The sequence below is a fragment of the Equus caballus genome, chromosome 22, assembly GCF_041296265.1.
Source record: "Equus caballus isolate H_3958 breed thoroughbred chromosome 22, TB-T2T, whole genome shotgun sequence".
Taxonomy (NCBI): domain Eukaryota; kingdom Metazoa; phylum Chordata; class Mammalia; order Perissodactyla; family Equidae; genus Equus; species Equus caballus.
Window position 1 is genome coordinate 24046297 of NC_091705.1, and position 27924 is coordinate 24074220.

At 48.3% G+C, this 27924-nt stretch overlaps 2 protein-coding genes across 5 annotated transcripts in view; one reads left to right on the forward strand and one right to left on the reverse strand.

Annotated features, from left to right (window-relative positions):
* Positions 1 to 1280, reverse strand: part of PLAGL2 (PLAG1 like zinc finger 2) — a 13642-nt gene extending 12362 nt beyond the window's left edge. The window contains exon 1 of one of the 4 annotated variants that reach the window (XR_002802854.2): positions 1082 to 1280. The gene's annotated coding sequence lies outside the window, so the exon portion shown is untranslated. The remainder of the gene's footprint in view (positions 1 to 1081) is intronic. The other 3 variants (XR_011431123.1, XM_023626304.2, XM_023626306.2) reach the window with 3 other exon arrangements.
* On the forward strand, positions 1270 to 26708 carry POFUT1 (protein O-fucosyltransferase 1). Its single transcript, XM_023626307.2, has 7 exons — positions 1270 to 1515; positions 3102 to 3223; positions 7069 to 7251; positions 8421 to 8533; positions 17942 to 18134; positions 19810 to 20052; positions 22994 to 26708. The coding sequence occupies exons 1-7, from the start codon at positions 1383 to 1385 to the stop codon at positions 23180 to 23182; spliced, it is 1176 nt and encodes a 391-aa protein (XP_023482075.1). The 5' UTR covers positions 1270 to 1382; the 3' UTR covers positions 23183 to 26708.
* Positions 26709 to 27924: the final 1216 nt, after the last annotated feature.

Genomic DNA, 27924 nt, shown 5'->3' on the forward strand with positions numbered 1-27924 from the left:
GGGGGGAGGGAGGGTTAGAAACCCAAGGCCAGACTGTATCACCGTCCCAAGATGACAGGTGGAAAAACACACAAGCCGGGAGACAGGCTACACTCGCCGGTGAAAGCACCAAAACTCCCCGCACCAGCTGTCCCTCATCCCCCACCTTACAGGTCCCTTTCCCCCACCAAGCTGGGGCCATCGTGTGGGACAGGACTGCCTGGCTCCTCGGGCAGCTTCTGGAGCACCCCCGCTGTGCGATGGGAAAGGTTAAACTCCCCAGGGGTCGGGAGAGATGGGAGCGGCCGGCTGCCGGAGAAGGGACAGTAATTCCGGGAGGAGGTCTTTGGGATGGGAAGGAAGGGCAAGGAGAGTAAGGAATCATGAGCAAGTTATCCGTGTCTCTAAGGAGCCCCCCACCCCGAAAGAAAGACATAGGGGGACGATAAGGACCGGAGGGCTCCAGGGGTTGAGGATAGAAGTGAATGCCCTGAATTTCAAAAGTCTCAAAATGGGTATTGGGAGACAAGACGTCTACGGTTCCCGGGGAGTATGGTCAGTGAGGAGGGAACTCTAGGAGTTTATTTGGGTTCCCCAGAACCAGGTATCTGAGGGAAGCTTCAAAAGGGGTTATGTGGTTCTGGAAGACGAAACAGAGGGTCGAGAGCGGACTACGTGGAGCAGGAAAGGGGGTTGTGTGGGCCCGGGTAGGCGTGTCCGAGGAGAGGGAGCAGGTGCAGCTTATCTGCGTCCCCCAGTCCCGGGTCCCCGGTTAGGTCAGCAGTACGTTATCTGGGTCTCCAGGGAGTCGGGGGGTCGGGAGTGGGGGACCCTCAGGGCTGCGTCTCCGGGTCTCGGAGAGGAGGGGGCCGGTGGGGTTTCTTCGGGTCCACCGGACGCAGGTATCGGGCCAGGGAGATCCCTCTGGGCCTCTGCGGGCCCGGGTTGGCGCAGAAGGGGCCCCCGGCCAGGGGTGTGGGCGACCGCGCTGAGCGGCCCGGGATGAGGGGCGCCCCCGCCCCGGGTGCCGGGCGCGCGGGCGCAGCGAGACGGCCTCCCGCCCCGCTCCCCGCCGTCCCCCGGGGCCCTCGCCGGGACTCACCGCGCTCGGGGCCCCGCGCTGCGGGCCGGGCCGCGCTCGGGCTCCGCCAGGCCCGCTCAGGCCCCGGTAGTGGCGGCGGTCGGGCCATTGTGCGGTGCATTGTGGGAGCCGCGCGAGCGGGCGCTCGGGCCGTGGAGGGGGCGGTGCCGCGGGCTCTCTATGGTCCCGCCCGCCGGCCAGCTAGAGCGGCCGGGGCGGCGCGCGGGCGGCGCGCGGGGGCCGCCGGGAGCAGGGCGGACGCTCGCGCCCCTCCTCCTCTCCCCGCCTCCGCGCCGCGGCGCGCTCGGGCTTCGGAGCCGAAATGGGCGCCGCCGCGTGGGCATCGCCGCCCCTGCCGCTACGCGTATCTCTCCTGCTGCTGCTTCTGCCGCTCCCGGGGCTGCCCGAGGGCTCCTGGGACCCGGCAGGTTACCTGCTCTACTGCCCATGCATGGGTAAGGCCTCCTGAGCCCTCTCCTCAAATGGGGAAACTGAGGCCCGGAGAGGAGAAGCCACTCCTCCGGGGCGCCCAGAGACACCTTGACAGGTCCAGGAAAGAACCCCCGCGCGGGGCCCGGCCTGCCCCTCGCTTCTCTGCCCCAGTTGCAAGGGCACTGAGGGGCCTCTGTATTCACCTTTCCGTTTGGCAGATGAGAAGACTGAGGCCAGGAGAGGTTAAGTGTCTTGCGCAAGGTTTAAGCTAGCCCGGAGTCCAGTGAATGGAGTTAGTGCGGCAGGACTTGACGTCACTGACCCAACCCTGGTTCTGGGCTATTCTTTCATTAATTCAAATATTTGTAGGGCACTTACTCTGTGTCCAGCCCTGTTCTCTGCTCTGGGGATGTGGCAGTGATAAGACAGAAAACTCCATGCCCTTGTAGAACCTTCATTTAGTTGAGGAAGACAGACAATAAAAGAAACATAAAAAATAAGTAATGACAGAGTATCCTAGAAGAGGATGAATGCTATGGGTAAATAGAGAAAGGTAAGGGAAAATAGAAGAGCCGGTTAAAGGGTGCAATTTAAATGGGGCGGTGGATCATCATTGTAAAAGTCAATCCTTCTTAAAATTCTCCAGACTCCTGACCACAGTGGTTTGGCCCTGCCCATATCCACCGCTGCCCTCTCCCCAGATCCTCCAGCTGCAGCCACATTTGTCGCCTTTCTGTTCCTCACACGTACTCAGGACCTGCAGCCTGGACTCTTCCCTCTGCCTAGAACACCCTTTTCACTGCCAGACCCGCTCCTTCCCATCCTCAGGTCATAGCTTAAATGTCACCAGAAAGGACTTCGCTGACCTCAACCCAAATAATCTCCTCCTTAGTGTTTTCATCACCAAAGTTTTTTCTTGAAATTATCAAAATTTATCACTATATATTTGTTTACATGTTTAATGTCTCCCTAGCTGGACTGTGAGTGCCATGAGGGCAGAGACCTTGTCCTTCTTGCTCACTACTGTATTCCAGCACCTAGCAGAGAGCCTGGCACATAGTGGCCTCTCAATAATATTTGGGGAATGAATGAATGGATGCCATGCTGGGGATAACGAAAAGAGTCAGACACGGTCGTTCCCCTGAGGCATTCACGGGCTGAGGAAACAGCCAGTACAAAGGCCAGGAAGTGGGAAAAGACATTCTAGGAAAAGTGAAGAACCCTAAGTAACTCCAGTCCGAGGAGGGGGACTGAGTATGGCAGGTGAGGCATTCGAGTTGCCCCTTTATGCACAGGGGAGTGGAGATAGAGGTGGAAAGGCACTCCTGACTGAGGGAACAGCAAGAGCAAAGGCACGGGGTGGGGATGGGAAGTGTAGAGCATGTTTGGGAAACAGCAAGGAACCTGGAGTGGCTGAGGCAGACAGGGCAGGGCCTGTGGGCCTTGACTGTCAGACACTGGGGTTCAGACTTGATCCCATCCTGCCAGCTCCTCTGGCTCTCTTTGGTGTCCTGGCCGTCCCAGCTCTTGGCTCCACATCCTGTCTGAGCCCTGCATGCCCCATGCCCTCAATGCCCCAGCCTCACTTCACCCACAATTTACCATCCAGGGCGCTTTGGGAACCAGGCTGATCACTTCTTGGGCTCCCTGGCATTTGCAAAGTTGTTGAACCGCACCCTGGCTGTACCCCCTTGGATTGAGTACCAGCATCACAAGCCTCCCTTCACCAATGTGAGTACCTCCCACAGACCTTAGCCCTTGTCCACCCTTCCCCAATGCTGTTCACCTCTGCTTGACCCTGAGTCCTTCTCTGTGCTTTACCTTCCACACCTCTGAGCTTGCCCTACCCCCACCCAGAACTGTCTTCTCTGGAATAACAGTGGCTAACAGTGCCTGTCTGCCAGGCACTGTTCTGAGCACTGCATGAAGATGAGCTCTTTTCTCCCTCATCACATCCCTGTGAGGAAGCTGGAGTTTAGAGAGGTTAGGTAACTTGCCCAAGGTCACACAGCTTGTGAGTTGTAGAGCTGGAATTCAAGCCCATGTCTGTCTGACTCCAGAGCCTGTGACCTGAACCTAATGCCCCATTTCCAGCCCTGGTTGGTCCCACCCTCTGTACGTCCCACTGGTCAAAGGGTAATGGGTGCTGCTGTCAGTTTTGAAGAAGAAACTGAAACACAGGTTAATTAATAATGTGTCCAAGGCCACAAACCCAGGCAGTCTGGCTCCAGAACCACCTCTTCCCCATCAAGGGGCTCCCTTAGCATGGTGATGCTCAGCATCCTCTGGCTCCTTGCTTATTCTTTGTGTCTTCCGCTGGTCCTGTGTCTGCCTTCGTTCACTTTGTATCCATCGGGGCCTCGCAGTAAGAACTGAATTAAAATTTAATGAATTGACTTTAAAAGTTTTTAATATACTTCAGAAATTATATTTAGTATGTACAAAACACTGTATTTCATTCTTATAGTCTTTTCTCTGCATAGCTTTTATTTTTTCCTTTGCATACCTGTATTTAGAGAGGTTTTTAACAGTTAGAGGTTAAGAGATCATAGCCTGGCTGGGCCACTTACTAGCTGTGTATCTTGGGCAGGATACTTGACCTCTTTGTGCCTGTTTCCTCATCTTTAAATCAACTGAGCTCATTGATGTAAAATTTGTAGGACACAGGAAATCTTCAGCAACGGGAGCCGTTGGTGTTCAGATTTTTTGCATTCACTGATGTGGTTTAGACGTTGTCCGTTCATCTCCCTCTGCCTTGCCTGCTTTCTCTCACCTTGCTTCCTCACCCAAGAGTGTTTTGGAGTCTCCATGTCTTGCTTTCTATGGGTTACTCAACCTGTCCCAATTGGGCTCCCCTTCCCCACTGGGACCTTTCTCACAGAGGTCACCAGGGACCTCAAAATCGCCAAAGCCAGGGGTCATTTCTCAGTCTTTATCTCAACTGATGACCTCCCAGTGGCACCTGGCCCCGTGAACCTCTGTCATTCTTGAACTTCCCTATTCTCCTGGCTTCTAAGACACAGCCTGTTCCTGCTTCAGCCCTGACCCCTCAGTATTTTCCTCTTTGTGCTGTATTGGGGGCCCCTCTCTCTCCACTTACTGTTTGAATGTTGGTGTGTCTCCTCTTTCTGTTTGCTTATTGGTTGTGTGACCTCAGATGAGTTATCTGGATTCTGTCTGCCTGGGTTTCTTCATAAATAAACTGGAGATGGTTGTATTCCTACATCTTAGAATCAGATGAGCAACCCCATGATGTGCAATGAATACAGCAGCTGGCACTAACTTGGCACTCAATAAATATTGTTGCTATTATTACCGTTATTTGCTTTGCTATAAATTTCTGTTGACTCTTGTGGCTTTCACTCTTCTCCACATACCTCCTAAATTTATCTATGGCCTAGACTCTTTGACCACAGACCTGTGTTTCTAACTCCTAGACCCTTGAGTCTACTTGCATGTCCCATAGATGTCTCAAATTCTCAAAGCCGGAACTGAACTTGGCAGCTTTCCCCTTCTGTGTCACCTGTGTCACCACCTATATTCCCAGCCTTAGTTTCTGTCACCTCCATTCACCTGGATACCAAGCCAAGGACATAGAAGTCACCCCAATTGCCTCCCTTTACCCTCTGCTTCACCCTCCTTTACATCTTCTGACCTGTCTGTGTCTCTCCATCTTCATTTGGACTTGTGAGAGATGCTCAAAAGTACATATTGAATGAATACTTGAACAAATCAAAGGACTATCGCAGTAACCTCCAATTCTTCTCCTTCCTCTTAATCTTACCATTAATACATTCTCTCCTCCACCACCACAGTGATCTTTCAAAAAGGCAAAGCATGTGTTATTTCTGCTTAAATTCCTTCAGCAAGACCTTGTTGCTAACAGTTAAAATTCCCAAAGTCTGTGCCATTGCAATGCCAGTGGCTCATGCAAGAAGGGTGCAGTGGTTAAATCAGTTTGGGAAATTATATTCTCAATTTCCCATCCCCCCAAAATTGGAGATTCAAAACGCACATCAGCGTGTTAGAGGCCCTGAGAAGTCTTGTAGTAAAGAAACCAGCTTGGGCCAGCCTGGTGGCGCAGCAGTTAAGTTCACACGTTCTGCATCTCAGCAGCCCTGGGTTTACCGATTTGGATCCCGGGTGCGGACTTGGCACCGCTTGGCAAAAGCCATGCTGTGGTAGGCATCCCATGTATTAAGTAGAGGAAGATGGGCATGGGTGTTAGCTCAGGGCCAGTCTTCCTCAGCAAAAAGAGGAGGATTGGCAGCAGTTAGCTCAGGGCTAATCTTCCTCAAAAAAAAAAAAAGAAACCAGCTTAACACAGCATTTCCCAAGCCTGTTTAATTCTGGAGCCTTTTTATTGCAGAACTCTTTATCCACATGAACTAGTGAAACGTGCTTGGGAACCCTGACCTATAGGGTAAAGTCTAAATTTTATTCCATGATGTTCTAAGAAGTTTTTTAATCTAGAAAAATATAGAGATTAGGGGCCAGCCAGCCCTGTGGGCATAGTGGTTAAGTTTGTGTACTCTGCTTCAGTGGCCCGGGGTTTGCTGTTTCTTATCCCAGGTGTGGACCTACACACTGTTTATCAAGCCATGCTGTGGTGGCATCCCACATACAAAATAGAGGAAGATTGGCACAGATGTTAGCTCAGGGCTAATCCTCCTCACCGAAAAAAAAAAGAGAGATGAATACAATCACCATCCATGCACCCACCACTGAAGTGATAATTATAAACATTTTCTCATTTTTGCTGCATCTTTTCTTTTTGTTGATAAAAGACATACAATGTTACAGATAAAGTTATTAAAAGGTACAATGTCTCTTGGCTCCTGAAGCTAATCGTAGCTCTTCTCCCCACCCCTACCCCCAGAGACAACCACTGTTGCTGATTTAGTGTCTTTGGTGTGACTCATTCCGGGTTCTTTCCTATACTTCTGCTGTGGCTCTGAGCATCCTTGTGCCCATCTCCTGGTGCAAAGTACAAAAACTTCTCAAGGGCAAATACTTAGAGATGGAAGGAGCATTTTAAGTTCTATTAGATGCTGCAAGGTTACATTCCAAAGTGTTTGTTCCAAAATGTACACTTGTACCAGCCATGTACGAAAATGCCCATTTCCCCACATCCTTTCCAACAATTAGAGTTAAGCTGTTAAATTTCACTAGTCTCATGGGTAAGAAGTGATGTCTTGTAACTGTAATTTGCTTTGACCCAATTACTAGTGAAGTTGCACACCTTTTGAGTATATTGGCTCTTTGGGTTTCCTTGGCTGTGAGTTGTTCTCTCCTGTCCTTTGCCCATATTTTCTCTTTTGTCATTTGTCTTTTTTCTTATGGATCAGCAGGCATTTTTTTAATACAAGGAATACTACTATTTTTTCTTTAGTTTGCAGGTATCTTGTCCCAGTCTGTCTCTGTCCTAACTTTGGTGTCTTTTGCCACAAGTTTCCATTGACATGTGGTCTGAGCTGTCTGGGTCTTGGAGTGTATGGCTGTAATAAATGTCTCTAAAATAGCCACTAGGAAACTGAGGAGGGACCCTCGCTCCTCCTTTTCCCCCTTTCCTGTAGCTCCATGTGTCCTACCAGAAGTACTTCAAGCTGGAGCCCCTCCAGGCCTACCATCGCGTCATCAGCCTGGAGGACTTCATGGAGAAGCTGGCACCCACCCACTGGCCCCCTGAGAGGCGGGTGGCATACTGCTTTGAGGTAGCCGCCCAGCGAAGCCCTGATAAGAAGACGTGCCCCATGAAGGTGGGTCTTGTGGGTTTGGGGGGCTCTTTCTGCCTGTTTCATGCTCTCTAGGCCCCCGAGACACTGGGTAATGGCAGTATGCGGGGGGAGACACCAGAAGGGCTTAGAGTAGAAAGATGGAGACTTAAGTTCCATTTCTGGCATTTGTCAGTGGTGTTACCTAAGCAGAGGACTTTGTTTCCTCTGAGCCTTTATTTCTACCTACAAAATAAAGATGCCATTCCCAGCTCTGTCTCCCTTATAATGTGTCATGGGGGCCAGGTGTAAGGGTACTTTGTACACTGTAAAGTGCCATATCAGTACTAATAACTAATACTCACATAGCACTTACTACATTGCCAGTACCATGCTAAGAGCTTTACACATCTTAATCCACTTAATCCTCTCACTGCTCCATGAGGAAAGTACTATTAATATCCCCATTTTCCAGAGAGGACACTGAGTGTGACACAGAGAGGTTCAATATTTTGCCCAAGGTCACAAAGCAAACAAGCGGTGGAGCTGGGATTCAACCCTAGCTAATTTGACTCCATTGTCCACCCTCCTAACTTGTATACTGCCCTGCCTCTCAGCAGGTAAATGAGAAGCTATCATATTTTGTAGTAGAAATTTGTAAATGTCTGCACTTTAGGAATAAGACAATCCCCAATATGTCTTTCAATGCTCATGTTGAAGTCTGGGGTGGGTGGTTGGAGGAGCCACGAATTTTGAGAAGGGAGACCTGGCTTATTGCCCCAACACTGCCCTCACTTGCTGTGTGAGCTTGGGCAAGTTCCTTACCTTCTCTGGCCCCTGGTCTCCATCTTGAAAATGAGGGCATTGGATCAGCTGGTCTTGAAAGTCTCTTGAAGCCCTTGTCCCAGTTCCAAGGTTCACTTCCTCCCCAGACCCCCACCAATGCTGCAGGGTTAGTAGAATGTGGCATGTGAGCAGGAAAGACTCCTTCAGACACTGTGGTGAACATCTCCTGCTGGAAACCACACTGGAGGCAGGGCTGCCCTCCTCGGCCCCAGCCCAGGAATTACAAGGTGACATTCCTACTGAGCCATCCGATGAGGGTGATTCAGCCTGAGTTAATCACCCAGGGTTGCCCCATCACCGTTCCTTGGCCCCATCCCCAGTTGGCTTCCCCTCCCCCGCAGTAAGCCTTTGACGCTCTCTCTCTGCAGGAAGGAAACCCCTTTGGCCCATTTTGGGATCAGTTTCATGTGAGTTTCAACAAGTCGGAGCTTTTTGCAGGCATTTCTTTCAGTGCCTCCTACAAAGACCAGTGGATCCAGAGGTACTTGGAGGGGCAGCATTGCTGGGTTTAGGGGAGGGGCATGGGGCTCATGGACCTTCCTGACCCTCTCCCCCTCTACCACACCCTGATGTATGAGACCAAAGGTGCAGCCATTCTGTCTGTTGAACTTGGGATCCTATGTGATCTGTTCCCATCTCAGCGCCTGACACGGCGGGACGTTGACCTGCCACAAGGTTGAGCAACAGTTTATCAGCCGATAAAGGATGTCATAAAAAGGCTATTATATAGTCACATGAGTCTCGATTTCCTCCTCTAGGCGTGAGAATCACTCCCCTGTTACCTTCCTTTTCACAAGGTGAAAATTCGAAGCAGCTTCTAGAGAAGAACAACTTCAGGTGCAGACTGAGAAATGATGTCATCCTGATAATAATTGAATTTGCTTTATTAATTGCGTTCCAGTAGGCCCTATTAAAAAAAATAGGTTAGCAGGGCATAGGCACAGGCTGTGAAATATTTATAGAGCGTCTGTCGTGTATGTGACAGAGTACTCAAAGACCAGAGGTGATATATAAAAATGAGGAAGACCCAGCCTCAGCCTTCAGGGAGCTACAGTCTAGTTGTAATGATGATAGCTAACACAGTGCATTTGCCCTTGATGCTATAGCGTGGCAGAAAAGAGCGTGGGCTTAGAGGTCAGTGTTGGCTTAGGAGCTTATGAATTCATGCGTGGTCACAGCATGTGGCATTTACTGGCCAAAGATAGACTGATGTAGAGAGACGAGCACAGGCTCAGGATAAGACAGACCTGAGCTCTGACCCAGCCCTGCATCTCTCTCAGGTGACCCTGAGCAAGCCACTCCAGCTGTCTGGACTGAGTTTCCTCCTTGGTTTAATGGAAGGAGCACTATGGTATCTGCCTCCTAGTCTATAAAGCACACAGCACACAGGAGGGGGCCAACCAGTGTTAGCTGTTACTTTTATTATTTACATGCTTTATTTTATTTAAGCCTTTGAGAAATGTCATGAAGTGGGTATTATGATCCGTTTCCATTTGAAAGGTGAGGAAACTGGGCTCAATGAGGTTAAATAACTTGCCCAAGATAATGCAGCTGTTCAGCGGACAGCTGGGGTCTGTATGTAAGTCTTTAGTAGCTAGTAAGAGCTAATGTTTATTTAGTGCCTGCTATGTGCTAGACACAGTTCTAAGTCTTCACTTCACCACCTAAGTCTTCTAAGGTGATGACTTATTTAATCCTTCCACAAGTCTGTGGGACAGATGTTGTTGTCATCTGTGCTTTACACATAAAAAATTTGAAGCAGAGAGGAGTGAAGTTACTTTCCCAAGGTCACACAGCTTGAAGTGGCAGAACTGGGATTTGAACCCAGGCAGTCTGACTCCAGAGCTCCCCTTCTTAATCACCGTGGAGAAAACAGCTGTGCCTTTAACAGCGGGCAGTTCCTATTTGCCCTCAGACTTGCCCTCAGAGCTAGTTCATGAGCTAGTGAGGATGCTCAGTCATGGCAGATTCTAATCCCCCCTCATTGTTGATCCCAGATAGGACATTCCCTTTTGATCACTGGCTTGGTTCTCCCCATTCAGCTCTGAAAGACTGGACCTGTGGCCAGAAGGCAGACCTGCCCTCCAAGAATGGAGATTTGCCCCTTTTGACAAAATGCCAGAAAAAAAAAAAAATCACACCGGCTCTAAAAGCAGCTCCAAAAGCAAATTCCAGAAAGCCAAAAAAAGTGGACAATCCTGGTCGGAAGAGAAGGGACAGTGCTGCGTGGATGCACCAGTCAGGGAGTGCTGCTGAAATGCTTGTCCGTTGCTCCATAGTCATGTTTGAGTTCGTTGAGTTGTAGGAATTGGGTGAGGCCTTGGGGAAGCTTGTGCCTTACAGCCAAGTTTTTGGGAAAGGAAGTCTAACAGGGAAGATGAGGTCCCTGGAGCCTGTGTGAGAGAGTTAGGGCCGCCTAGGCAGCTGGCTTCCTTCATGCCTGTCTCCCTTCCACACCTGTTTTAGAAGCCCCTCCTGAGTGTCAGGCACTGGTCTGGACTCTGGGAATACAGGCAAGAATAAGGCAGATAAAGCCTCTGCCCTGATGGAGCTGAGCCTAATAGGGGAGACAGTGAATAAACTTACGTTAGACAGTTCCAGAAGACATAGTGCTATGAAGGACGAACAGGTGATGTGTGATTGGCAGGGCTGAGACCTTGTCTTCGTCAGCTCAGGCTGCTGTAACAAAATACCGCAGAGGAGGGGGCTTAAACAACAGATGTTTATTTCTCAGTTCTGGAGGCTGGGAAGTCTGAGATCAGGGTGCCAGTATGATCAGGTTCTGGTAAGGACTTCTTGGCTTGCAGGCAGGGCCTTCTTGCTGTATCCTCACATGTTGGAGGGAGAGCAAGTTCTCTGGTCTCTTACAAGGCTGCTAATCCCACCATGAGGACTCCACCCTCGTGACCTGCTCTAAACCTAATCACCGTGCAAAGGCCCCACCTCCTGATACCATCACACTGGGGCTAAGGGCTTCAACATGTGGATTTGGGGACCCACAAGCATTCAACCCATAACAGACCTAAAGGATGAGGAGCCAGCCCTGCAAAGAGCTGGAAGGGAAGGTAGTTCTTCTTGGCGGGGACCTTGAGCACAGAGGCTCTGAGACAGGAACAAGCTTCGTGTGGCCAAGGGGCAGGAAGAAGGCCAGTGTGGCTGGTGTGGGGCACATGAGGACAATGGTAGGCTGTTCCTGTCCTCTGCTGCTGCATAATAAATCACTCCAAAACTTAGTGGCTCAGCAGCAATTTATTAGTATATCTCAGAGTTCTGTGGATTGACTAGGCTTAGCCGAGGAGTTCTTTTGTTTGTGTTCTATTTATCCATTTTCTTCATGGAATCCCAACCGGATAAAATTTCAATCCGCATTAGACATCTAATTTCTTGGAATGAATACCGTTTAGAATATCCACCACAGACTTGATGGGAGATTCGTTGTTTTTTTTTTTAATAAAGAAAAAAACTAAATTTACTCATAATCCTATCACTTCTCAAAAAAACACTGCTAGCATTTTGATATATATACTTCCATTCTCCAGACATTTTTGTACACATATACATACCTATACGTATTAACGTAAAACAAAATTATTATATATAGTTTGTCATCAATTATTTAACGATCTTTTCTGAAGAGTAATTAATATCAATATTTACCAGATTCGTAAATATTCTTGACAGGATTAGTTCTAAACATATAAAAACATGAGATTTCAAAAAATGGTTACTGGTGTGTATATGTGTATTTATGCCAGTGGAGTGTCCCCATGTATTTATTTAACCATTTTTAAGTGTACAATTCAGTGGCCTTAAGAACATTGATATTGTTGTACGACCATCACCACTATGCATCTCCAGAACTTCTTCATCATCCCAAACAGAAACTCTGTACCCATTAAACAGTAACTCTCTGTTCCCCTTCCCCGGGCCCTGGTAACCTCTATGCTACCTTTCTCTCTCTATGATTTTACCTATTCTAGGAACTTTATATAAATGGAATCATATAATATTTGTCCTTTTGTGTCTGGCTTATTTCACTTAACATAATGTCTTCAGGGTTCACCTGTGTTGTAGCATATATCAAAATCTGAATAACAGTCCTTTGTAGGTATAGACCACATTTTGTTTATCCATTCTTCTGTTGATGGACACTTGGGTTAGCTGGGCACTTCTTGCTTGTGGTATCATGTGGCTGTAGTCAGCTCTCGTCTGGGGCTGGAGTCATCTGAAGGCTTGACTGAGTTTCATGTCCAAGAGGGCTCATGCTGGCTGTCGTCCGGGAGCTCAGCTGGAGCAGTCAGTTGGTATGCATGCACTTGACCTCTCCATGTGGCTTGGACTTCTGACAGCATGGTAGCTGGGTTCTGAGGGCGCATCCAGGGAGTGAGTGTTCCAAGGGACAGGAGGTGAAAGCTGCTGGCCCGCTGAAGCTTGGACCTAGCAGCTGAACAGTGTCACTTCCACCAGATGCTATGGGAGAGGATATAGAGCCCACCCACTGGGAAGAGATTCAAAGAATTAATCTTCCACATAGGGCAGGAGATTGGAGCAGTGGGCAGTGGGCAGACCATGCAGGGCTTTGCAGGCCCTGGTGAAGCAATCTGATAAGCCTGTGAATGCTTTGTAGGGGTGAGTTTGAGGGTGTATGTATTTTAGACATTTTGTAGAATAGTGGACACTTACTTGCTGTAGAATATTGTCCTTTGGGGGTTGGGTATGGGTGTAGGGAGAATGACATTGGAAAGGGTCAGGCTCTTCTCCGGGCTCACCATGTGGCTAGGCAGATTGCTTCCCTTCTCTGGCCACAGTGCTCCATTTATAACATGAAAAGGGTGAGTAAGATCATTGGTTTTCAAACTGTTCCTCAGAGTTCTTGAGAAGTGCCTGTGGTGCCACGGGGGCAGCAGTGGGGGCCAAGTTGGAGGAGTCCAGCTCCCCTCCTTCAACCAGTAACCCTCTTGTGTATCAGCTAAAGGTTTTGATAGCCACAAGTCTAATTTAGGCTACTTGTAACAAGACCGAAAACAATAGCAGACTAACAAGATAGAAGTTTGTTGTTTTCTTAAGTTAAAAAGTACTGGAGTATTCAGCCCAGGACTGCATGGCAGTGCCGCTGTGTCCTCAGGAATTAGCACCCATCTCTCTGCTCAGCGTCCCAGTACTTGCTTTTTCCTCAGTGTCACCTCAGGGGCAAGATGACTGATAAAACTTTAGCCATCAGGGGCTGGCCCCGTGGCCGAGTGGTTAAGTTCGTGTGCTCCGTTGCAGGCTGCCCAGTGTTTCGTTGGTTCGAATCCTGGGCGCAGACATGGCACTGCTCATCAAACCACGCTGAGGCGGCGTCCCACACGCCACAACTGGAAGGACCCACAACAAAGAATATACAACTATGTACCAGGGGGCTTTGGGGAGAAAAAGGAAAAAAATAAAATCTTTTTAAAAAAAAAGCTTTAGCCATCATACCCTTGCCCCAGGCAGCTGAAAGGACAAAAGGAGTAGAAGAAGGATACATCCTGACCTTTTTAAGGAGTCTTCCTTCCAGGTTGCTTACAGCTCATTGGCTGGTATTTAGGCACATAGCCATACCTAGCTACAAGAAGTACTAATAAATATCTTTATTTGGAGCTGCTTTGTGTCCAGCTGAAGATTGGGTTCTAGGGGAAGGGGCTAAGAGGTATTTCTTCCCCATGAAGTGATTTCTGAGGATCTTTCCAGCTCTGCTGGTTCTGAGTCTATAAATACCCTGGTGGATGTTTAATTCAACAGATATTTATTACACATTTGCTGTTGGAAGGCTGTGGACCATCATGCCGAACCATTCTTGTAGTATGAAGGTAACAGGTATTTGAGCACGTGGCTTGTCTTTCTCCCAGGCTGCAGCCTCCCTGAGAGGATATAGACAGGTGATGTGTAATTGGCGGAGCTGACACCTGAAGGAAGATGAGGAGCTAGCTGTGCAAAGAGCTGGAGGGAAAGGTAGTTCGTCACAGCAGGGCCGTGGAGAGCAAGGCTCTGGCTCGTTTGTGTCCCTGCATCCTCTGCATTCTGCATGGTATGCGTCCACTGGTGTACATCCATAGGTGTATCCGGGGCACAGAAGTGGATGCTGTGCATAGAGAAGCACCAGGTTGTTGGGAGATCTCAGTGGAGTAGCTGTGGTGGTGAAGAACCCCAGAAGTTCTCTGCGCCCAGCAGCAGGAGAGTGTGCCTTCTTCAGCTGGGTAGTGACCAGGCTAAGGGCCTGACCTAGGGTGGACAGTTAGGGGGCAGATGGAGGTGGGCAAGCTTTCTTTCCAATTAAGACCCTTAGTCCCCTCTTTCTTTCCAAACAACACTCTCATTGGGAGCAAATGAGCTCACCAGTCTTGGCTTCTTGCTGCTTTTCAGGTCAGAGCTGATGTCCCATTAGGACAACTGTGTGCTGATCCAGATCTGGTGGGAAGGTGGATTTTCCAAATCTGGAATTCACCAAGGGCCAGCAGCAGTTTCCTTCCAAGAGGTCCGAGAGGGCACAGATCCTGATTTGATCTTAATGTTCCAAGTTGCTGGGAGATCACAAACTCCTGCTTTCCTTTTGAAATCCTTTAAGGTGGCATCTAAAAGGAACTTGGCCAAGGGCCTGGCCCATATTAGATGCTCAGTTAATATTTGCTGCTTCTTCCTCTAACCCCTGAGAACCTAATCTGGTCTTTCTGGTGAGATCCCTGAATCCTTCTCATTTGTTCATTCTCTGCAAAAATACTTATTGTATTACTGTGTATTGAGACCTGTGCTAGGAGCTGGAAATCAGAAGAATAAGCCACAGAGTCAGCTCTTGAGGTACTTGTTGACTGGGGTGGGGAAGATGGGAGTGAGGAATAGTAGTTAAGAACATAGATTCTGAAGTAGACTGCCTGGATTCAAATCCCAACTCCACCAATTTCTAGCTTTGTGACCATGGGCACGTTACTTAACCTTTCTGTGCTTCAATTTCCTCATCTGTCAAATGAGAATAACAATAGTACTACCTCACAGAGCTCTTATGGGAATCAAATGAGTTAGTATACACAAAGCAATTGGAACATTGCCTATCAAATTAAGGCTCAATAAATGATTCACATGTATGTACATACAAAATTAAAATCTGACAAGATGAGCATTATATAGAGTCAGGCCATGGAACACTTGCTTGTTGCATCCTTGTCACAGGCCCTGGACCATGTGTGTGGGAATCATGGTGAACAAGACTGCTGGGGCCCCTACCCTCATGGGCTGACAGTGGAGACGGGAAGAAGTTGTTGAGTACATCAGTGTGCCTAGGGCGGTGAAGGAGACGTGGGACAGGGAGCCCTCGCCTAGGAGCTGAGGCTTGGTAGTGGTGACTGGTCTTGCGGGTTTGGAAGGTGTTAGCCGGGCGAGGTGTTTGGGTTGGGTGTAAAGAATGAGTGGCATGTCCATTGCAGCACTGTTGTTTGGGTGGAAGATTGGAACCACCTCACTATCCAGCAGGAGGGGACTACATAGGTAAATTGCAGTTTATTTGTGCAAAATGGGAACCTTCAAGAGAAGCTAACGTGATCACATGATCAACGTAGCCAAATCTCTGAAACATAAAGTTGAATTTTTAAAAAGTTGAAATAGGTCATGTACAATATGATGATGATAGTCAGAATTTTCCCAGAGCTTTCTGTGTGCCAAGGGCTATTCTGAATGCTTTGCTTATATTAATCCATTTAATCTTCTCAACAGCCCTATGAGGTAGGAACTGTTATCAGCTCTATTATACAGATAAGGAAACTGAGGCACAGAATGGTTAAGTCACCTGCCAAGTTAGTAAGTGGCACAGTCAACGTTAGAACAAGGCTGCCTAGCTCAACAGCCCATGCTTTTACCGTTACACTGGGTAAAAAGCATTTTTTACATTTATATAAATAGTAAAAGTGTAATCATGTGTAAAACCACAGTACCTTCTGGGAAGAAGAAGAAAAGAAGGAAAAGAGGTGATAGGATAGAGCTTTTGTTTAGATGTGCATTTTTTTTAAATACTAAGTATTTGTACGAAGCAAAGAATATCTGCTAATTTGAGTCATGGGTATGTGGATCGGTAAATTATTTTCTGTATTTTCCTGTGTGCTTTGAAATATTTAACAATATTTCATTAAAATTTTTATTGAGATAATTGTAGATTGACATGCAGTTGTAAGAAATAATATAGAGAGAGCCCATGTACCGTTTACCCAGTTTCTGCCGATGGTAACATTTGCAAAGCCGGAAACCCGTACACTGTCACAACCAGGGTGATGTCCACCTGTCTTATTCAGATATCCCCAGTTTTACTTGTGCTCACTTCTGTGTGTGTATGTGTGTGTGTATTTAGTTCTATGTGATTTTATCACGTGTGTATGTTCGTGGATCCACCACCACAGTCAAGATATTGAAGAGTTCTAAGATCACAAGGATCCTTGTGTGGCCAGTTTATAACCATACCCACCTCCCTAAACACACACACACACACACACACACACACACTCTCTCTCTCTCACACTCACACACTCTAGCCCCTGGCCACCACTAATGTCTTTTCATTTATGTTCTCTTCTGTAATTTGTTATTCCGAAAATGTTATATACATGGAATCATACAATATGTAACCTTTTGGGATTGGCTTGTTTCACTTGGCATAGTTCCCTTGAGATCCATCCAAGTTGTTGCCTGGATCAATAGTTTGTTCCTTTTTATTGCAATAGTGTTCCATGGTATGGATGCACCACAGTTTCTTTAACCCTTCACTTCTGGAGCGATTTCTGAGTTGTTTCCAGTTTTTGGCTATTATGAATGAAGCTGCTATGAACATTTGTGTACTGGTTTGTGTGTAAATATAGGTTTTTATTTCTCTGGGATAAATGCCTAAGAGTACAGTTTCTGGGTCATATGGTAATTGATTGTCTGGTTTTGTAAGATACTGCCAGACTTTTCCAGAGCGGCTGTGCCTGTTTCATGATTTTAAGAAAAGGATTTTAGCCGGCAGAGAGAAAGCATTCCACGTAGGGGGAAGAAGTCCGAGAGGTCTGGAGTTTGAAAGTGCAGTGTGAGTTTATGGAACATCAGGGTTTCACGTTGCTCAGATATAGCCTGGGTTTAGCTGATGAGGGAACACAGGTTTGCACCTCGTTCATTCAGTCAACAATTTTTACTGAGGTCTTACGTGTGTCAGTTGCTGTTCTAGGTGCCTGGAGGCACTGCTTTCAGAAGCCTGAGTGCAGCAGAAAAGACAGAGTGAAACAATGACAAGGTGCATAGTGTGCAAGGGAGGAGGAGAGCCTTCAGGAGAGTATGATGGGGGCATCGGCAGACTCTGGTGCTTTCCATGAGGGCGGGGACCATGCCTGTCTTGTTCTCCCCTGGGCCCCAGCACGTAATAGGCAATCGATAAATATGTGTTAAATGTTGAGTGAGTGATCTCATCCAGTGTACACATTCCCTGTTAGTGGGACCTGTCCATTGCCCTCTGGAAGCAGCTGCACATCCCAATCCCGCCATGTGGGTAAAAGGGCAAAGGCTCAGTCCAGACACCCCACCCTGGAGTGAATTACCACACCACAGATTGGAAGCCAGCATGACATACAAAAGGTTGGAATACTCTACTGTAAATTTTTAATTGTTAAACAAGCAAAGAGGGTTGTAAATTCTCTGTGGCGGGACAGTATTGCATAGTGTGCCTCTTGCCGCCGCCAGGGTTTCTTATCAGCCCGTTGGGGTTTCACAACCTCTCCTGCTTCTTGCCTGTTACAGAGGCCCCTGCACAGGGTCTCTGGGGCATGGTGCAATGCCATCCTTTTTCCCGTGGGGGTGGTGGCCAGGCTCTCTGTGCATACGCTGTCTGACTTCCCCTCATCTGTCTTGTGCCTAGATTTTCTCCAAAGGAACATCCAGTGCTTGCTCTGCCAGGGGCCCCAGCCCAGTTCCCCGTCCTAGAGGAACATAGGCCGCTCCAGAAGTACATGGTATGGTCAGATGAGATGGTGAGAACAGGAGAGACGCAGATCCGTACCCACCTCATCCGGCCGTACGTGGGCATTCACCTGCGCATTGGCTCTGACTGGGTAACTTCCCCCTTCCTCTCATGGCTGGGTTGGACATATCCCTAAGCAGGGCTCATGCCTGTGGGGGTTGAACAGTGAACCTGTTACACCAAGTCCCAGCCAGGGCAGAGAGGTCTCAGTCAGCCAAGTCCATCGGACTGTGCCCCATGTTCCTGCCATAGACACATCAGAAATGTGGCTCCAAAGTGCTTGCTTGCCAGCTCCTTTTTTTTTTTTTTTTTTTTTGCTGAGGAAGGTTTTCCCTGAGCTAACATCTGTGCCAATTGTCCTCTATCTTGTATGTGGGTCACCACCACAGCGTAGCTGGTGAGTGGTGTAGGTCCACGCCTGGGATTCAAACCCACGAACCCAGGCTGCCAAAGTGGAGAGTGTGAGCTTAACCACTACACCACAAGGCTGGCCCCACGAGCTCCATTTTTAACAGTTGCCATTATCATTTTGCAGATGAATAAACTGAGATATCAAGCTAGACCATGGGTCAGGCAGCAAGCCAGAGAAAGACCCAGAGCTCAGGAGTCCTCGTCTCAGCTCAGTGTTTAGCCAGTAGACTCCTTGTTGAAAAACTAGCTCTAGAGATTGGGTGGGGCTCCCAAGAAATGAAGATGTCATCCTCCGAATCTGGAGGCTGCTTAAGTGTGCAGAAACCTCCTCAGGTTATCCTCCGTGTGAAAATAACAGGAGCAACGTAGACAAACTCCTTAATTTACATAAGAAGATATGTATATTTATGTATGTATGTTAGAAATGCTCATTGTCGAAGACTTGAAAATTACTGAAAAGTAGAGAAATTAGGTCAAAATTCATTCAGAGTCAATTGAGGAAGTAATCACACATTTACCCACTAGGCACCCTTCTTGCCCCGCTTCCACAGAGAAGGGCAGCCAGGCCTGGAATAGTTGATGAGTGCACTCAGCTAAACTTTCAAAGAACAGGTAGTTCCCATCTATACTTTCCTCAAACATAAAAAGGTATAAGATGCTGTTTTTCAAAAAGCTAGCAAAATGCTAATACCAAATGCAGATAAGGGTGACTCAGAAAAGTACAGCCCATTCTCCCTGAGGAACATAGATGCACAGATCCTGAGTGAAATACGAGCAAGTAAAATCCGATAACATATTAAGAATATACAACATAAACAAGTAAAATTTATCCCAGGAATGCAATTAAATTCACCATATTAACACCCAAAGAAGAAAAATCATATAACCATCTCAACAGAGGCCAAGAAAGCATTTGATAAAAGTCAACACTCATTCATGATTAAAAAAAAAACTCAACCAACCAGGAATAGGAGGGACCCACCTTAGCTTGATAAAGGCTATCTCTCTGAAACCCACAGCAAACATGGACGTCGTGGGAGCTATCAGAAGCGTTCCCACTGAAGTCAGAAATCAGATAAGGCTGCCCATTATCACCACCATGGTTCAGAATTCTACTGGAGGTCCCAGATAATGCAGTAAGGGCAAGAAAAAAAATTTGTAAAAAGCCAGTATCCCACTACCCAGAAATAACCACTGTTACTGTTTTGATGCATTTCCCTCTTCCCTCAATGCTTTTTTAAAAAACAGGGCTGAGCTCCTCCTATATTGCCTGCCTTTTTCCACTTACCAGCTTTTGCTTCTGGGGTTCTGGGCCAGTTGCTGTCTTTAACTCTGTCCCCCACCCCATCCCACAGAAGAATGCCTGCGCCATGCTGAAGGACGGGACTGCAGGCTCCCACTTCATGGCCTCTCCACAGTGCGTGGGCTACAGCCGCAGCACAGCGGTCCCCCTCACCATGACCATGTGCCTCCCCGACCTGAAGGAAATCAGGCGGGCCGTGAAGCTCTGGGTGAAAGCACTGAATGCCCAGTCGGTCTACATTGCTACGGATTCTGAGAGTTATGTGCCTGAGATCCAGCAGCTCTTCAAAGGGAAGGTAGGTGCAGGCCGGTGGGTATGCAGCAGGCAGGGAATCAAAGAAAGAGCCAGGGCGGTCCCAGCGCTCCCACTGCGTGCTTCATGACCTCACACCACCAGGCTTTTGCTTGGACATCCCATTCCTCTCCAGTCTCTACCCTTCTTTCAAACCTCAGCTCAAACACTCCACAGATGCTCTCCGGTTTTTTCTCCACTCCTGTCGCTAATGTGTCCCTACTGGGAGCTATTGTTGCACTTTATCACATCTTCTCTTGGGACGCTTTCTAGACTATGTGAGACTAGGGTAGAAGTGTGTCCTGTTTCTTCCCAGGAGTTGGGGCTCCTTGAAGGTAGGATCCAAGGCTGACTCATGGTTCTATTCCTCAGAGTCTAGACTGGTACGTTGACCTCCTCCAGGTCTGAGACCCCACCCTGCCATCACCAGTGTCTAGGACAGTGCCTAACACGTAGTAGACGCTTGGTAAATGTTTGTTGAATAAGGACGCTGAGAGTGGGCCCTTGGTAGAGATCCAGCGTAGCAGAGAGAGTAAGAGCGTAGACTTTGGAGCCACAGAACGTGGGCTCTATTCACTCTGCAGCCCTGCACAAGTTACTTTACCTCTCTGTGCTTCTGTTTCTTTGTCTATAAAATGAGACTGAGTGTAGTACCCTTCTCATAGAGTGACTGTGAAGATCAGATATAAAGAAATTAAAACAGTTCCAGTACAAAATAAGCGTTCAGTAAAGTTAGTGTCATTGATAGTAGAAGTAGGTGGTTGATGAATAAAGGGAAGGCTCTTTTGTGCTTAGTAAATGCTGAAGGAAGCAGTGAATGTAGGTATTCAGTGTATGACTAAATAGTAGAATGCGCTTGGTGCTGCCTGATTGCAGAGCAGGTAATAAGTATGTATCGATGAAAGGGCTGAATCAGTAGTAAGCGTTCAATAAGACTGTTGAATGAATGAAAGCCCTAAATGCTTGTGCAGACCCTAAAAGGCAGATACCTGCTCTCCAGCAGTGGACACCCTCGGCCTTATGTGGAGGGGCTCTCTCTCTCTCTTCACCCCAGACACAGGCTGGAAGCCGCGGCTTGTGGAGAAGGTGCTGAGTCAGTGCATTCTGGTCTCCCACCCACCCACTTTATAGAAGAGTATCAGAGCTGGGAGACCCCGGAGCGCCTCTGACCCAACCCCTGCGTTTTATAGCTGAGAAAGCAAAGTCCCAAGAAGGGATAGAATTTACCCAAGAGGGCTCAGAGCTAATTATAGTGGGCATGACACAGAGCGGGTAAGTTTCAGGGCGTGGGTGGAATCGCTTGGGGGATTTTGCCATGATTAAACTAGTATTATTTCTTTACTACCTTCCAAATAGCAAGATGATGATTTTTGTTACATCAGAAATCTCTGTGTGACAGCAAAACACTTTCAGCCCCAGTTCTGCCCCCACCCCCACCTCTGTGCTAAGTGGAAGCACTTGGAGAGCCCCAGGGAGTTTTTGTGAGTTTTAGAGTTGATGTGTTTGTTACGCCTTGAGCCTCCTGCCATTTTCTACTTCTTGTTCCCATGCCGCTGCCCTTGTCCTTCCCCACTCCTCAGCCCCCCCTCTCCACAGGCCCAGAGCCCACCCTTCCTGCTGAACTGAGCCTGCTCCTCCATTAAGCTGGGCCAGGACTGAGCCAGGGATACTGATAAGCTGGGGGGCTGCCTGCAAGGCTCATGGTCTAGACTCAGGGAAGAGGCTCTGCAGAGAACTATAACGTGCGCCACAAGAGAGGTCCGAGGGTGGAGGTGGGGCTCACTCCCTCGTCCAGTCAACAGATGTTTACTGAGACAGGCCCCAGGCCGCGTGACAAGCAAACCGACTCAGCCCTGGCCCCAGTCAGGTGCAGGAGACGGACATTAATCAGAGTCACTAAGGAGTGAAAACTATAAAGGGAGACGTGTGCTCTGAGGTGAAGGAACTGGTTCTGTGGGAGTGTAGGGCAGAGGAGCCTGTCCTAGCCTGGGGGCCAGAGAGAGCTTCCCCAAGGAGGTGAGACTTGAGCTGCCGGCTGAAGGCTAAATAGGAGTTAACCAGGCAAAGAGACAAGCACCCCACACAGAGGGAAGAGCATGTGCAAAGGTCTTAAGGAGGAGGGAGCTTGGTGTGTATTGGCTGGAGCTCAAGGGATGAGGGGGAGGCATGAGAGGAGATGGAGAGGTAGCCTGAACAGGGCCTTGTGGGCCTCATTCAGGACTTGTCATCTTGATCTGAAGAGCAATAGGGCACCATTTAAGGGTGTTCAGCTTGGGGTGGAGGGCGGGACAGGCAGGTAGGAGTATCTAAGAAAATTTCCTCTGGCTGCTGTGTGGTGAGCAGACCAGGAGGAGAGGCAGCGAGGGGACCAGTGAAGATGCAGGAGATTGTGGTGGTTACCAGGGAGTGGTAATGCATCAAGATAAGGGCTCACCTTTGGAGAATATCTCCGGAATTGATTGGACAGGACTTTAGACTCCGAGGCATCCAGGCAGCAGAACTGGATGGGTGGGGTGCTCTTTGGTTAGATCAGTTTATTGGGGGAAGCCAAACCTGTCCGGCTAGGGCTTCGTGAGAAAAGTAGAGCTAGAGCTGAGCCTTGACAGTATGGTTGGGATTTTAATGGGAAGGGAGAAGGCATTCCAGGAAGAGAGAACTAACAAGCAGAGGCACAGAGTATGCGTGAGGGGTGTGTTTAGAGTTGAGGCTGGCAGAGGGGAAAGGGTGCTGGGGAAGGGGATGTTCCATGTTGGGGTGGGCCCCGGAGCTGCTGGACAACACTGCTCTCAGATGCCCAACGCTACGTCTTAATCCCCTCTGTGCCTCCTTTTATGTCTGTAACTTCAGCACAGGGGAAGAAGGCTGGGGCTATGGCTGCAGGCCTTGGCTGAGCCAGCCATCTTGGCCTGCACCCTGGCTGAAACGCCCTGCCCTTCCTCCTGCAGGTGAAGGTGGTGAGCCTGAAGCCTGACGTGGCCCAGATTGACCTATACATCCTCGGCCGAGCCGACCACTTTATTGGCAACTGTGTCTCCTCCTTCACCGCCTTCGTGAAGCGGGAACGGGACCTCCAGGGGAGGCTGTCCTCTTTCTTTGGCATGGACAGTCCCCCTCAGCTGCGGGACGAGTTCTGATCCTGGCTAGAGCACATCACCAGTCTGAGCTGGTCCCTCCAGCCAGGTCTGGCAGCCAGAGATGCTCCTAGGATTGATCCCCAAAGGAGCAAGCTCCTCCTCTCTCTCGCCACAGACAGAGAAAAGTACCAGGGACTTCCTGGAGGAGGAAGACAGTCTATCTCCCAGGGCACAGGACTTCCAAGCTCCTATGAGCCAGAGCATTTCCCCTCCTCCCGTACTTCCTGCTGTTTCTCCTGGGAATTTTTCACACCAGCAAAGCAGTCTCCAACCTCTGTCTTTTGGTCTGCCCTGCTCTGAGCAGCCTGGGATGCTGACCTCTCTTCAGAGAGATTTTTTATATAGAGAGAGATTTTTATAGTTTGGATACAAGCTATGACTACCCTAGAACTCTCCCTCATTTAAAAAAATCAGTGAAGTTCATTAACGTAGGTACCTAAAGTGACCTTAACTGAATGTGGATGAGGCAGGGGTGGGGTGGGTATATTGGCCACTTTTCCAGCTGACTCCCAAGGTGACCCTCAGACTTATCCCACTGCCTGGCCAAGCCATTGTCGACCCCCTTCCTAGGCCATCTCCAGGGTTTGGGGCAGGAACAGTCTCCTCCGTTGTAAACACTGTGCCAATGGAAGCTATCAGTCTGGGTGCAGTGCAGGGCTCCACAGGCAGCTAAGTGCTGCCAACAATAGCGTGTTCCCAGCAAGGAGCATACGCCATCAAGCTCGCCATCGTGATATTGCTCTCAGAGTCTCTTGGTAGTTGGTGGCCTGCCACAAACCTGGTACCATCAGGGTCTCATAACACATCAGAAGCCAGGGCTTGCTGGTCTGGTGGGATCCTTCTGAAGGCTGCCGTCTCCTCTTCTGATTTCTGGTTCCAAGGGGCCTGGTTGTAGAATTTTGCCATTGAGTTGGTATCTGAGGCCTGTCCTCCTAGCCTCCCTTCTGTGGCTGGAGCCCTCAGTCCGTGTTCTCACAGGGAGTGCTTGCTAAGCGTCTGACCAGATAGAAGATGCCCAGGAGCCAGGAGCCATCAGAATTCCCAGTTTGGAAGCAACTTTTGCCCCTTCCCATCCAGTGTAATCTCTGCCAACCCCGTGAGGCTTAAGGTGTTACAGTCATAAGTTTCTTTGTCTCTGTCAGATGCTGCATTTGTAATATCCATGACTCCTGAGAATCTGTTATTTTTTTGGCCTTTTGGTTCTAAAATTCAACTCTGACACTGGCTGACCTCTTCCCCGCCCTGTGCCTCGCGTGGCCTTTGATCCTGGACAGGTGGGGGAGACTGACAAGAGCCCGGCCCAGAGCTCCGTGCAGGGCTTCTCCCCTGCTTACCTTTGGGAAGAAATACTTTCATCAGAGCAGACTGGGTCAGAGGTTGCAGGGCTATAAGGACATTAGACACCAAAGGTGGCATTTGCTGCCTAGAACTGCTGCCTAGCTCTTAGCAGAGAAACTGTACAGAAAGAGCTTTTGTATTCTCCCTCCCGGGAGAACAGGACATGTTTTAAATCCTGGGTGGACTCTGACAGATGGTTTGTCTGTTCAGACTTGTTCACGAGCCTCATTCAGAGACGCAGGAGCCCTTGTCCTCCGGCCTCCATCCGATGGTTAGGAAGGTGTGGCTTACTGGCTGGTTTCATTTGCTGGATTCATTTGCTGTCCACAACCTCACACTAGGCACGTGCTTTAGAGCCCGTGGCACTGCTGGGCCATCCAGATCATGATTAGCCTCGGCAGTAATAACAGCTTGTGTTCTGGAGGAGAGGGCGCAGGAGTTGTAGTCAGATCCAGTGTATGATGTAGGCAAGCACTTTATTCCTCTTTGGCCTGGTTTCCTCACCTGTAAAATGGTGATAAAACTGATGGGGTTGTTGAAAGGCTGAGATCAGATAAAGCACGTCTAGGAGCACATTGTATACTTGAAAGAGACAAAGACACCTATGTGGCTGTTGATTAATTTGACTGCCTCTTGTGGCACACCTACCCTGTGCCAGGCACTGTGCTTGTTTAGAGCTTTATGGGTTTGGGACCCGCCCCATCCTTGGGAAGTAGGAACTGTTAATATCCTCTTTCTGCAAAAGGAAAAAACTAATGCTCAAAAAATTCTCAGAATTTTGCCAAGGCTGCACAGCTAGTAGTATTAAGCCAGGATTTGACTTCCCAAAGCCAGTGCTATTAGCCACCAGTTTACAGGGATGCACTACTCTGCTCTGCTGCCTCCAGTTTACAGGGATGCACTTCATGCTGTGTGTGCCACAGAGGCTTCCGATGGGAAAATGAGCAGCCAGCTTAGTTCCCATTGGGCTCCTTCTAGGGTTCTGCTCCTGCCAAGAGGTTTTGGGGAGGGCGAGATCACCCAAGAAACAGAAAGCCCACGTGAAGCTACAGCTCTCTTGGGTGGTTAGTTAGGTCAACATTCTTTCATTCACCAGGTATTTATTGATCACCTACTATGTGCCAGGCTCTGTACCAGGTACTAGGGATTCAGCAGAGAATCAGACATAAGGTCTTTGTTCTCAAGGAATTTGTATTCTAGTAAGTAGAAGACACTACAAACAAATGTACCATGGGAGGTGTTGATTAAGCACTATAAAGAAAGATAAAGGGTGTGGGGTGCAGAGGGGAAGCAGTGCTGGTTTAGACAAGGAGCTCAGGTGAGCCTCTCCCAAGAGCTGCTGTGGAGGAGCGAGGGACACACTCATCCAGATGTCTGGAGGCAGCACACTCCCTCACCTCCCCCTCGCAGAGGAAACAGCAGTGCAGAGGTCCTGAAGCTGGAGACGGTGAGTGAAGAATAGCAAGGAGGCCAGTGTGGCTGGATTGGCAGGAGCGAGGCAGTGGGCAGAGCAGTAGATCAGAGCAGGAGAGGTGGTGCGTCCTGCAGCCTGGAGGGCAGTGGTAAGGTCGAGGCTGGGCTTTTATTTGGAAAATATGGGAAGCCTTTGTAGGGTCTGCACAGAGAGGGTCATGGTCTGATTTACGTTTTTGAAGCACCTGTCTGGCTGCCACATGGAGAAGAGATGGGAGGGAGGAAGGGTGGAAGCAGGGAGACCAATGCAGGGCTGTTAGACAGATGTAGGGGGGAGAGACACAGTGGGACTCAGGATGGACTCAAGCAAGGATCATTGCATTGAAGATGGTGGGAAGTAGTCAGATTATGGATATATAAAATTATTTTTAAATTTCAACTTTTTTAAAGATATGTCTTTGCATAGTTTTAATCATGCTATGTATAGAATTTAATATCCTGTTTTTCACTTAATAGTATATTTTCCATGTTGGTACATAGCCTGAATAAATGTCTTTAGTGACCTAAAATTCCACTGAGGGCTGTCCCACAGTTTATTGTTGTCCTATTATGAGAATTTAGTATATTGTCAATTTTTCGCTATTATTATTTGAAAATATTTTTATTTGTAAGATTCCTTTCTGTATCTAAAATTTCCATTAAGGTAAATTCCCAGAAGTGGATTTGTTAGATCAAAGACTTAAAAATAAAAACTTTTATTATGGAAAAACTCAAATATACATAAAAATTGTGATTAAAAAAAGGAACTCCCAGTTTCAACAACGCTCAACATTTCACCAGTCTTGTTTCAGTTACCATGCCACCCCCCATGTCTTTTTGCTGGAGTCTTTTATAGAAAATCTAAATACATTTTGAAGGAAGAGCCAACAGGGTTTGCTGACACACTGAATTGGGATAGGAGGGAAAGAGGGAGGTCCAGGATGCTCTGAGGTTTAGGGTCCAAGCAAGAGGGAGAAGGAGTTGTCCCTGTCTTGCAGGTTGACCTTGAGGCAGGTCACCTCACCTCTGCCTCACCTCCGAGTTCCAGATGCTAACGGTGGTCCAGGCAGTGTTTCTCAAAGGTGGTCTCCAGAGTTCCTTGGAGTGCTGGTTGATAAGGCAGATTCTGGGCATCCACCCAGACCTAAGGAATCAGAATGTCTGGTGGATAGTACCCAGAATGAACATCTTAATCACCTACAAGTGATTTTGATGCCCAGTGGCCCGAGACCTACTTAAACTGTGATCCTCAGACCAGAAGCATGGACATCACCTGGGGCAGCTTGTTAGAAATGCAGGCTCCCGGGTCCCACCCAGACCTACTGAATTAGAATACCTGCGGATGTGGCCTAGAAATGTTTTCACAAGCTCTCCAGGAGCTCAAGTTTGAGCAACACTGGTCTGAAGGCTGTGGGGATCATGCACTTTGGTCAGCTGGCAAATGCTTATGGAGGGCCCTGGCAAGCCTCAAATGTTCCACCAAGTGTGGTCAACAGGATGGCTTTAGGAGGTGCCGGGTAGTGCTTAGTTCGTGTTGTAACATTGACTTATTCCTCTTCTTGTGCTTTGGGGAAAATAATACAACTCAATAATCAAACCCTTGATTTAATTTTAATGGATTTCATTGTTTTAGGATGGGACCAATTATATGTACATAAAACAATGAGAATTACATCTTTTAAGAAATTAAGTAACTACCAGTAGAGGTGGGTTGTGGATTAGGCAGAAATGGAGAAGCTGGTGTTCAGCTGGGAAAGGCTGTCCTGATAGAGTATAGATCCTCCAGAAATATGGAAGGGAGTGAGAAGGAAAGAAAGAGGGAAGGAGAGACGAGATAGAAGGAGGAAGAATGAGTTGAGCTCTCATTTCCATGTTCTATTCACTCCAAAGAAGCTTAGCGAATAATAATAATAAGCTTTCTCTGGCCCCGAAATAAGGATCCCTTTCACTCC